Source organism: Eutrigla gurnardus (genome assembly GCF_963514095.1).
Source record: "Eutrigla gurnardus genome assembly, chromosome: 5".
Classification (NCBI taxonomy): Eukaryota; Metazoa; Chordata; class Actinopteri; order Perciformes; family Triglidae; genus Eutrigla; species Eutrigla gurnardus.
The window spans coordinates 13,537,938-13,549,990 of record NC_139919.1 but is presented as its reverse complement, the minus strand read 5'-3'; the positions used below and the strand labels follow the sequence as shown (position 1 = coordinate 13,549,990).

Below are 12,053 nucleotides of genomic sequence, written 5' to 3'. Positions count from 1 at the left end.
ATATTGAACATATAAGAATATAGCTAAAATGACCTTAATGTAAATGATGCCGACTACATTTCATAAATTAGGGATAACTGCGTCATATTGCAGTTACATTTTATTCCTAATTAAGGACAAAAAGTGATAAATGTTTAAAAGCCTTGTTGAAACATACTGCTGTGATAGATCAATACACCAGACTGTAAAGTGCCTCGTAGATAACAAGGTGAATCGTAAATTACATTCTCTTCTTAATTGGGCCCAGGGCAGGGATGCCAGAGAGCTCGACTGTGTGTAATCCGCAGTCGGGTTGGCATTGCCGATCGTCTGTATATTGAACCTGAGGCATGATAAGGCAGACACACTATGGCGCACATATAAGGAATGTTAATTATCAATAGAAGCTGAGATGAGGGAAAGAAGGATTTCCCCTTCCAGCTTTGTGGCATACAAAGTCTGTTACATTCACCACAATTGCCGTCTGTACTCTTTGATGCCTGTGCAAATTAACTCTGAAGTAGAGCACAATTAGCCATAAATGACTGTACGATTGTACAAAGTACAGCTCCATGAAGCATCGATTGAGCCTTTTGATATGGGTTTAAATAAATGGATGCAAATGTTAACTGAAATCTTTGACTCGCAACATGTCTCTGTTAAAAACTCTTCAATTTTCTGTTTTGTTTATAGCACTCAATATCACAGAGGAGAAGGCAGCGTGCCCCCTTGGCTATTTCCCCTGTGGCAACCTGACCATGTGCCTCCCTCAGCTCCTGCACTGCAACGGCATTGATGACTGTGGAAATCAAGCGGATGAGGAGAACTGTGGTAATTCATTGTTTCTACTTGTACAATTGCTTATATAACAATGTGCAGTTTAACTTCATGCCTACACCTACCAGCTCTTTGGGTCACATGCAGTAAAAAATGATAATACAGTGAAAATCAAACTCTCCAAAAGGAGTCTTCTAATTCTAAGAGTAACTTGACACAGCATCCCCTTTTAAATTGATAAATTATTTTATATGTATGATCATGTCTGGTCACCTGTGCATAGTTACCCAGCCAATATAGACATTAACACAAGAGTTTGTATGAAACTTTAGCTTCAGCTTCACTTTAGCTGAAACAGCATTTCAAGGGTATCTAGCGTCTGTACTTATTTCCAAGTGAAACAGTATAGGCAGGCACGACATAACACTGGGAGGATATTGATGTGATCCTCCCCTTTGTGAAATAAAGACGTATTTGCAGATGGATGGATCAAATTATGATATTATTATATTATAATATAACCAAAAAATACCATATTTTTTAGGTAAGCAAGTTGGTTTGTTGGAATGTCATGTACGGGTGGGGGGAGATGAATGAGGACCAGAGGATAAATGATGGAGGGAAGAAATGGGGGTCGAAGAGGGATTAATAATACACCAGGCAGTGTGGGGGTGCAGGAAACTCTGCAGCTGCTTTCAAACCCCTTTGGTTTGATCGTTACATTGTTGCATTGAAATTCCTGTTGTTAGTACAGGGACCTTATCAAAGCATGGCCATGATGGGGTCAGGGAGACTGTGGTCTTGCGATAACCATGATGTTGACGGTGTCTGGGTTATAATGTTTTGGTTTTTTGTATTGTCAAAGCATGCATATTAAAACAGGCTTTGAAGTTACTCTCTAAAGACGCCCAATTCGAAATTCGGAGTGTATTTATTTCCTCCAGACAACTCTCAATATGGCTACGGCTGAGCCAGCGGCTCGCCGCTAACAGCTCTGTCAGCACTGTTTCTGCTGTTAGTACTAACCGTGTTTACCTGAGAGGGAACCGGAGGCTGGGCGCTACATGGTGACTGACTTGATCATTACAGCTAGCCAGTCTTCGTGGCTAGCTCATTAATGATTCTGCATGAATATTGCAGAGAGAACCTTCAGAAGTTCAGTTCAGTACACGTAATATTTTCATTCCAAAGTAGGCAAAAGAAACCAGCAGACATACGGAATACTGTTATGAAAGTTGTTATAAAATATATTATGTAAGAACTCCAACACTGCAGCTACCTTAGTCAAATGGACATTGTGCCAATCATAACAAAGTTATTGTCAACAAAATAAAACGCTGTCAATCCAAAGAACCCCAAATATGACAGGTAACATTTAAAAATGATGGCCTGTGTTTGTTGAAGCCTCGTCAGCTCTGCTAAACTCCAGTTTGTGCCTGATTTCCTGGATGGATCTTGGGGAGGTGATAATCAATCAAAACACAAATGGTCTAATTATCATAACTGACATTTATGAATTCCCCTGAATTGCGTCCATTCCCAGACTCAATGTAGTCACCCACTGGAAGGCCTGTGATCTGATTTTAGCTTTGTGTCCAGGAGTGGTGCTGGTTTTGTCTGGGCTTGTTAAAGTTGAAAGCCTTTTATGTTAACATAAAAAAATGACTTTTCCCATCACTATTAATACATTGCTGGCTAATACAGTGTTATATGGTGGACATTTACTCTATAGTAAATGGTCCTTTTATTTCACTTAGATGTGTACCTTTGTAACTCCAGCAGCAGACAAAGCCGTAGTGACTCTCCAGAGGCATGACTATATGAATATCCACCCATGTTGCATTCACCAAGCGGAACTCCTTGTTGTTGACAGAATTAATGGGGGGGCATTAAATCAGAGTGCTGGGGAACTCGTTGAACAAAACAGAGCAGAGGGGTATTCCACCAAACTCGCTAATTAAAGCGGCGCTTACCTGGTTAAGCCTGGTTAGAACTAACGCCAACTTCCACTTGCGGCTAAACCCGTTCCATTAACGCATTTCAGCCGCGCCTTGTTGAGGCTAATTCAAGCCAGGTTAAAGTTGTCTTGTGTTACGCCGTTCACGGGATATGAAGCCAGCCCAGAATCCTGAATGTCGAATCATCGAGAAAATGGCAGAAAAGACCAGCGCAAAAAATATTGATGGAAATGTATGAGGAGTACAAACCCATCATAACCAAAAAAGGGAATACTGTAGTGATAAATAAAAATCGCGAGGCTGCTTGGGCAAGAATTGCCGAACGATTAAATACGGAAGTACCGTTAAGAGTAACATGTTCTAATATAACTCTGATTACAATTTGTCGAACGTGACGATAGCGTAGAGGTAACGTGCCGGCTTTGCATGCCGCCGGCCACGGTTCAATTCCCGACTATGGAAGTTTGAGAAACTTCTTTTTTGTCCGGAACTCTCTCTCTCTCTCTCTCTCTCTCTCTTTTTTTTTTTTGATAGGCCTAGTAAATGCATCTACATTGACCAACTCATTTATCTCAACAATTCAATGAACACATTCAATGAACCTATTAATGAACTCACCTGAAAGGAATTTATGTGGCTGAAAATTGCATGCAGCAATGCCTTTGTCATTGGGATATACATGCTATTAATAATAACATCTTTTTGCCTATCATGTTTTTGCAAGTTATATTTGGGTTCTGGGGAAATTGTATGACATATTTATCATAGTTAAGGTAAAATGTTGGTCTAATTCTCTGATCTAAAGACAATTATACAGGCAAAAAAACAACAAAAAAAACACATGAGATGTCTTCGCCGGGATGTGAACCTGCGATGCCCACATCCGGGGGCAGGAGCATCACCACTCACCCAACTGGGGGCTTTAGATAATGATATGGCCAGTTGGTCTTAAACAAAATAAACGATTTATTCATATTTTTTTAATTGCAAGCGTGTATTCTAAGACGCTTGATGAAAATATAGTCTGTTTGTACTTGATATATGTAATTTTGGTCATTTTTGGTCTGTCACGTGACGAAATCACGAGGACTAGGCTTGGCGGAACCTTCTGCTGGTACAGTTGTTTCCGACAGACATACTTCTCTGAAACCCCCGCTAAAGTAAGCCTGATGGTTAGCCTGCCCCAAGGCAGGCTAGTTTGGTCGGATAAATTCCCATGGTTACTTAGCGGAGAGTGCCTCAAGTCACGTTGATGGAACGCAACTCTCGCTAAAGGTAGCGAGGCTTATCGAAATTAGCCCGGCTTTGCACTTAGCCAGTTAGATGGAATACCCCTCAGGAGAGTTGGACTTGTATTCTTTTTGGGGGGACATAAACACGTCAAATGAATGATCAAATCAGTAAGTAAAAAGCTGATGTTTGGAAACACAGTCACTGTATTAATTAAGTTGATAAAATGTCAATGTTATTGTTGTCTAAGTGGCCAAAAAAGCAATTACTGCAGATGTAATTGACATATCCCTTAAAGGCACATTTACATAACATGTAACTCAAGCTATAATTGATTCATAGAAATACCCAGGAAATACCCATTCAGCTAAAACAATGAAACATATGTTATCTAGTAATACTTTTTACCTCGATTTAAAAAATAAATCTGAATAGGAAATGCTTCATGGCTGGATATTTAATATTTTGCATTATTGCAAATGTCATTGTGATTTTGTATTCTTACCTCTAGTTTCATTTTGGTTCTCCATTTTGAGATGTTAATGTGGAGTTTCCAGAAGCCTGTTAACATGCAGTGCTCAGTGAATATGTTCTGTGTGTGGAGCAGTAGGGTGTTGTACAGGATTTCTGATCCTCCTGCTGCTTTATTCAGAGCTTAACCTTAAGCATGCCTCTTGGCTCAAAGAGGTGTAATATGTGACTGAAATATCACATCAGTGAAACATCCAACCTTGGTTAAAAGCAGCAGATTGTGGTGGCTAGGGTTGGGTACCGAACCCTGTACTTTTACCGGTACCGACCGAAACACGTCGGTATTACCGGGTATTGGTTCACGTAAAATCCAACGGTGCCAAATTTCGGTACTTTCACGTACATCCGGAGCAGAATGCACCAGCTGATATGCCTGAGTGTAACATTATGTCCAACTCGAAACAGAAAGCAATTATGACCAATTTAGTGCTCCATTTACATGTAAACGTGTGTGTCTTGTGCCAGGGGGAGGCATACATCATAAATCAGAATAATATTCCTTAAAATGACTTAAATAATGGTGAACATTGACATATGGAACGCACCCACTGCTCTGAATCACGACTGGATCATGAGTCATCATGACAACGCGATTGCTGCGGCGACAGAAACTAGCAGCACACCGGCAGCTAGCAACATCGAGTCGGAGTCATCGCCGGCATCTCCAGGTAGGTTAACTATGTAATGTAGGTATTTGGATCGGTTGTTGGTAGAAGTGTGCAAAGTTGAATAACTGGTTAACGGTTGTAATGTTATTATCACCACCCTTTGGTTATTCCAAAATGTATAGAATCAGCAGCGTAGAATCATAACATGGCATAGCAACTAGCATAGAAGCTAGGCTATCCTATTACGGTGAAGTTCTGCTAACTTTAACGTTCAGTATTGGGGGTCGTTAACTAATCTACAAAAAGTAGGTTAGAGCTTAAATAAATTAAAGACCCTTAAAAGCTGTTTATTGACTTCTGTTCTGTGGACTGTGTTCGAGTTAACGTGAGTTGCCTAACGGTATGATGATGTTACGAAACTGTAACTTTCGTATCTTTGTATCTTTGTGTACAGGCTTCCTCCACACCCTCAGAGCGGGTGTTCTCTACGGCTGGGGACACCGTGAGTGTGGAGCGGGCAAGGCTACAACCTGAAAAGAGTAGATATGCTGGTCTTTCTGAAAAAGAATTACACCGCTTAGAATTGCGTAGTAGTAGCAGCAGCGCTAGTTTTTTTTAGCTTGTTTGAGCTTGACTCTGTGTGTGTGTGTGTGTGTGTGTGTGTGTGTGTGTGTGTGTGTGTGTGTTTTAAAAAAAATGTTTACTGCCCCTACTCTGTGCGTTCATAATGTTTTATATGTTTAGGGGGGTAATACAATGTTCAGATGGCTGTGTGTGTGTGTTTTTTTAAAAACATGTTTGCCCATACTATTTGTGTGTTTATAAAGTTTTATATGTTTAGGGGGGGTAATACAATGTTCACATGGCTGTGTGTGTGTGTGTTTTTTTTAAATGTTTACCGTCCATACTGTTCGTGTGTTTATAATGTTTTATATGTTTAGGGGGGTAATACAGTGGGGTTTTGTGTGTTTTGGGTGTTTGCATTCTGTTTAATAAAATGTTTAAACTGAGAAGTTGTGAGTTTTTTTTTAACTGTAATCAAATGTTGTAGTCGTTAAAACCAGTCGTTACAGTTCAGTTACAGTAAGGTACCGAAAAAAGCATCGTTGGATACCGAGACCGAACACTAGGCACCGGCAACGGTACCGATATCGGTTCAAATGTGAAAGGTACCCAACCCTAGTGGTGGCCAAATGGTCTTTACAACCACCACCCTAAGGACACTTGGCTGTTGATGGTTATTGTTGGTTAATTTTATATGGGCAAAATTGTCATTTTATGGGTGTTTGTTGATCGGGTAGTTTGGCTAAGCTAGTGGTAGGTCATAGAGGAAGTAAACACATTGCTTGACCCGGACGTTGCTATGCTATGCTATTTTCCCCCTACAGTGGCCCATTGTGACGCCGTTGTAGTTTCAAGATAGAAAATGTGAACGTTTTTTTTTTACATTTTCAGATTTGCAACCAGTTGCATCATGAATGAAGGTTTGTCAGATCTGTGATCAAGTAAATATTGACAGACTTTCTGTTATCTCTCTAAGTATTCTTGTTGGAGGATTATCGGTAGGTTTACTTTAATTATAGCAGATTTGATGCAGGGTTCAAACGATTAACTGCTGCATTTGAAAATATCTGGTTCTTTGATTAAAAAGCTGAAGGTACAAGCTTTTTTAAATAGGAATTAAGCCAACTACTACCCCCCAAGGTTAATCTCGGGGAGAAACATCCCATCACTAAGCGCCAAGAGAGGGGGTTGTGACATGCAGCAAAAGACCTGCCGGGATTCAAACCGGGGGTTGGCTGCATATATGCGTACATGACATGCGCTCTAACCACTCAACCACCTGCGCACCTGAGGCCTGTTATTAATTAGCTTCTACTCGATTTGCTCCTGCGACTGTCTTCTTCTCCATACTGAAGCAAGAGGAGCCAAGGCTCATGGGTACTGTAGTGTGCATTGGAGATGTCCAAAATGTTAAGCAACATTGAAGACGTGTTTAACTCACTCACACACAGTAATGGGAATGAGAAAAATAATAACTAGGAATACAGAGTAGTAGTTTTTGGAATTTCAGTTCTCTACCCTGAAAATAGAGTGAAAATTACTTTTGGTATTGGAGTGATATTGAATTTAGAGTATAATGTGAAACTCTGGCTTCATAATTGTCCATCTCTTTCTCATGTTCTCCCCATGTTTGCATTAGAAGAGAGGCTGAATTACTTTTTTTATCTAATTTATATATATATATAATTATATATAGTACACATTATATATATGTATATATATATATAATATATATATATATATATATATATATATATATATATATATATATATATATATATATATATATATATATTATATATATACATATATATAATGTGTGTAATTATAATAATGTAATAATATAATAATGTGTGCATATATATAATGTGTGTAATTCCTGGTAGCAAGTAAGTCAGTGTTTACAAAGAATCTTAGTGTATATAGCTATAAGATGGTTTATGCGTTTTAGATCTAATACCACCTGATCCCTTGTGTAACAGTTAGTGTCTAGCTGTGGACTTGTGATGGATGTGTCCTTGGATGTGACTTGCTCTTATTTTGGTTGTGTCAGTAATTTGATATAAAATACCAACAACACACAGTCGTCATCACCAGGGTGTTATACAAAGGCAAGAATGCGCATTGCCATCTTGAAAGTGTTTTTTTGACTTTCACAAAAAACTGATAAAACACAAATTCACATTACAATGCAGTATTCTTACTCTATACAGTCTAGTATAAACATGTGATCATATAATATTGTTTAATATTATGATTTTCTACACAGCACGCAATACAAACTATACTTTATACCAACCCCAAACTTTGTATCAATAAAGAATACAAATAAGCTTGCATGGAATGTTAAACACTGTGAGACAGTGTCTTATGCAACTGCAACAATGCACTTCTGTGTAGCAAAGACTGTACAAATTACCACACAACATAATTACTAGAGAAAATTGTAGCCGGGAGCAACAAGTGCATGGATAGCTAGTTAGCATTAGCTTAACATGAAGACCAAAGGGCTTCTCATGGACAAAGTGACTATTTCTGCACTGTCTGTAACTTTCAAAAGATGCTTACAGTCAAAATGTGAGTCACTGACCGTTGCAAAAACTATTTCAAAGCATTAAACACAAATACAGATTGCGGTATTGCTCCACGCACCCACCTGCATCTTTTCCTTTGCCAAATCACTTACAATACGACACTCGATGATGGACCATCTCTAAAACTATACACATGTGAAAAGAAATTCATAATCGAGATTCTTTCTAACTCTGTCACACCTGCTTTTCTATATGATTGCTTCCAGAAAGTTGACAAAAAGATACTGCCAAGCTCCTGAGTCCGATGTCATCACAGTTAATGAGAGAGCAGTGAACGTGGCTTGCTACCTTTAACTTCGCAAAACAAGCCAAAATAAAGACATTTAGAACAAAGTCCTTTCACTATCAAGATTTCCATTAAGTGTTTAGAAGTCTCTCTAAAAAACTCTAAAAATCCCAGGATGTTAAAGCAGCGTGGGGCTGTATGTCACTAGAATGGACGGTGTGACCGTCTCTGCATTCATCTGCTGGTGGATGATAGTGTCTCACATTCATTAAGATTATAAAGGTGCTTAAACAAAAGGAGAGGAGAGGGGAAAGCTCTAAGTGGTTTCATGAATGCAGAGAGATCACAAAATAAGACATGTGCTTCATGGACACAGCTTGGATTATTGCTAATGGACATTTCTCTGTTCTAGAGACAAACAGGGTAAATAATTGTTAAGTTCCTAATAGCTGCTTTCCTAGCAAAGAACGATAGCGGGGTTTGATAACAGAACAGTGTTCCTCCAACCCTTTTGTGTGGGAAACATCCTTCCTTTGTGAATTTGCACAAACAGTGCAACCCCCGGCTTTTACAATCATGGATACACTATTAGTAGAAATGACTGTACATAAGTACAATTTCAGAGTTTTCTTCCGTGTGACCCCCTCTGGCTCTGCAGATTTTGTGGTGAATAGGCGTAGATTTTCCATAAGTTTCCTTAACTCAACCTGATATGCTATTGTGTCCCATACTAGTTGTTTTCTGGTCGAGTTCAGCCTTTTTGTAGGGAAATAAAATAGCATGAAACACAAATAAAATGTTCTGCATTGGTGCTACCAGGCAAAGGAACCTGCACATTACTGCATTCATCCCCATCTCAGTCCACCATCGCTCTCGCACAACAATTCCTCTCCTGCACATCCTCCTCAGCATGCGTGGAATTGTAATATGTGTCCGTCTTTGGCTTCCTTTTCCCCTCCACCCCACCGCCCTCCACAAAGTGCACACAGGCTAACAACCTATTAACTGGCTTTCCTGTCCGCATGACTTTCATCGCTCTGGCGGAGACACAGAACCAAACAGACAGAAAGCATCCTGCTGCTCGGCAGTTTGCATCGCTGCTCTCTTTGTCACAAGTGTGTTCCTCTCAAGATGCTTGTTAGGTGAAGAAGAGGTGGGAAAAAGTTGTCACTGGTTTCATTTTTGTTTCCTGTCTTAATTGTGTGTTCAGACACAGCAAAGAAAACTTTTTGCACGGCGTGACACGCATAGTCAATGCAAAGACCAAATTGTGCAGTTTGAATGAGGCAAATGACAACGATAAATGCGAATGGGGGAAACCAATATTGTAGCCGTCTGTGGATGCCCAGAGCTTCACATGTTAGTAACTCATAGTTGTACAAAGAGCGGATGAAACTCTTTGTGTTTAAACCACAGACTGTCTAAACAATAACTTAGCTGCCTTCAGGGCTGGACTGGCCATCGGGCAATTCGGGCATTTGCCCGAAGGGCCTTTTTTTATTTATTTTTTTTACTAATGATACTATAGTGTTATTAATGGTATTAGTCATGATATCTATTCAGTGTTCCCCACACATTGAATGGACTTAACTAGCGGCTCCAATAATAGGCCTAAACAGGAGGGCAGCAGCGCTTATTATAAGGGGAAATCCTCGCGGCTGGTTTGGTTCATCAACGTTCTGTTTTCCCCCGTCGCCATGGCAAGGCATCCCCCGCGCCGACCCCCCTTAGCTGCGCGAGTTTGACAGTGCGTGCGCGTATGTCAAAACCAAAACACCAAGGAAGGCTGAGGAATAGTCACCCACTTATATTAATAATAATAATAGTCATAATAAACTAACAGTATAAAGCAGCCATCCCCAATAAGCGGCCCGCGGGCCAAATCCGGCCCGCAAGAGCAAAGTGTCCGGCCCGTGCAGACCCAGTGACACGATGCAATAACCTGCCATAAGGTGAAATAAAGAGTTCGGTAAAGTTGGAAATATATTCACAGATTCGGGATCAATAAATCTGAAGAGAAACGTTTTCAAACACAAATGATGCCTCTTTCCCACCGTAATATCATAGACTACGAGCTACAAGGACCAAAACCCTGATTTTTTACATAAATAAGCCGCCCGGTCTGGACGGAGAACATTGATCTCTATGTGCAGCCGGACGAGTGCGCAGGGACCGTCTGCAAATTACAAGACAAAAGCAAGACGCTGCAAACAAAAATCAATCATCAAAAGCAGCCACACAGCGGGCAAGTGGAGCTACTATATGGTGTTTCCAACATCAGGCCACTTAGCAGTCTGCATCGGTCAGGACCTCAGAGGACTCTGCTGGACCAGAAAGCATAGCCAGACTCCCAGGAGTAATCCCGGGAGTAGTCGAGATGCCGATTTTAGTCAGTTTCTTTAATCAATAGTCAGGCGTCTTAAAATGGAAGCGGTAAGAGTCAAACAAGACCACAGACAGCATCGGTGCAGTCCGGATCCAGGGAGACCTGCTAGGCGAAAATAATAAAGTTAAATAAATGCCTTAAAGTCAGCACAATGTGCATTAGGGAAGAATGTAGGGCTGAGGGAACATAGGGATGGCCCCTGTTGAAGGACTCTGGCTGCTGCATTTTGAATGAGCCGAAAAATGTCCAAATCGCCAAAACTAGGTGGGGGCAGTGGGCCTGACATTTTCAAATCACTGTCCACGAGGCGGACAAAATCCTTGTTGCGTTAATGCGATTGCATCTTTTCTGTTGTTGGCAGTAGATTGTTCACAGGATTGGGCTCAATCTCTTCCTCTGTTGCCAGCCAAAACAAATTATCAGGTTTGTGTGGTGTATTGGGAGAAGGTTGGCATAATTCAAAAAGTCAACAGCTGTTCAGTCACTGCAACGTTGAGGTTGGCTGAAGGAAATGCCTTGCAAAGTTTGCAAATCTTTTTCTCTTCATAACAGGAACATGATGAAACTTGAATGTTTTGGTTTATTTGTTTTTTTTCTTATGATGTATTTTATATCATGCAAATAGTGTAGTTTGTATTCAAGGAAAATAAAGATTGAATCAACATCAGTGCAGTTTTGCTTTTTTTGATTTTCTTTCCGTCATCATGCAAAACATTGTCATTTCAAACTCTTCCAAAGCAGTAACTTTTCCTGCTTTTTTCTGCTTGAAAATATATCTGAAAATATATAAAAGCCATCACACTTGATAGTTTCATGCTCCAGCTGTTGCCTCCCATTTGTTGGTGGGCTTCAGCAGCAGTTTCAGACTACACCATCCATTTGTCTTTCTCCTTGCACAAGAACACTTGGTTCGATAAGATAAGGTGTCATGGGTATTACTGATTCTTCAACCAAGTTATAGGACAGAAAGGGTGAACTGTTAAAAAGAGATATTACTATAATGGATCGGCTAAAAAACTAATACTGTGGGCCACAGGGCCAGACGTGAACCTTTTACAGACAAACACATTAGGCATCTGACCTCATATGCTTTTTCTTCCTTTTTGAAAACTGCACAATTTTCACCTTTTCTGGCTATTCTAAAGAATATAACCCTGATCCTTAAAGGGACAGTTCACTCCAAAATCCCAAGTACATATG

The 12,053-nt window shown here is 40.1% G+C and overlaps 1 protein-coding gene across 1 annotated transcript in view; it reads left to right on the top strand.

The window, feature by feature from the left end:
• Positions 1-12,053, top strand: part of rxfp1 (relaxin family peptide receptor 1) — a gene marked incomplete at its 3' end in the record, with an annotated part of 84,674 nt that overhangs the window by 15,023 nt on the left and 57,598 nt on the right. Inside the window, exon 2 of the mRNA XM_084009391.1 lies at positions 673-810. Coding sequence (XP_083865517.1) covers positions 673-810 — 138 coding nt within the window. The remainder of the gene's footprint in view (positions 1-672; positions 811-12,053) is intronic.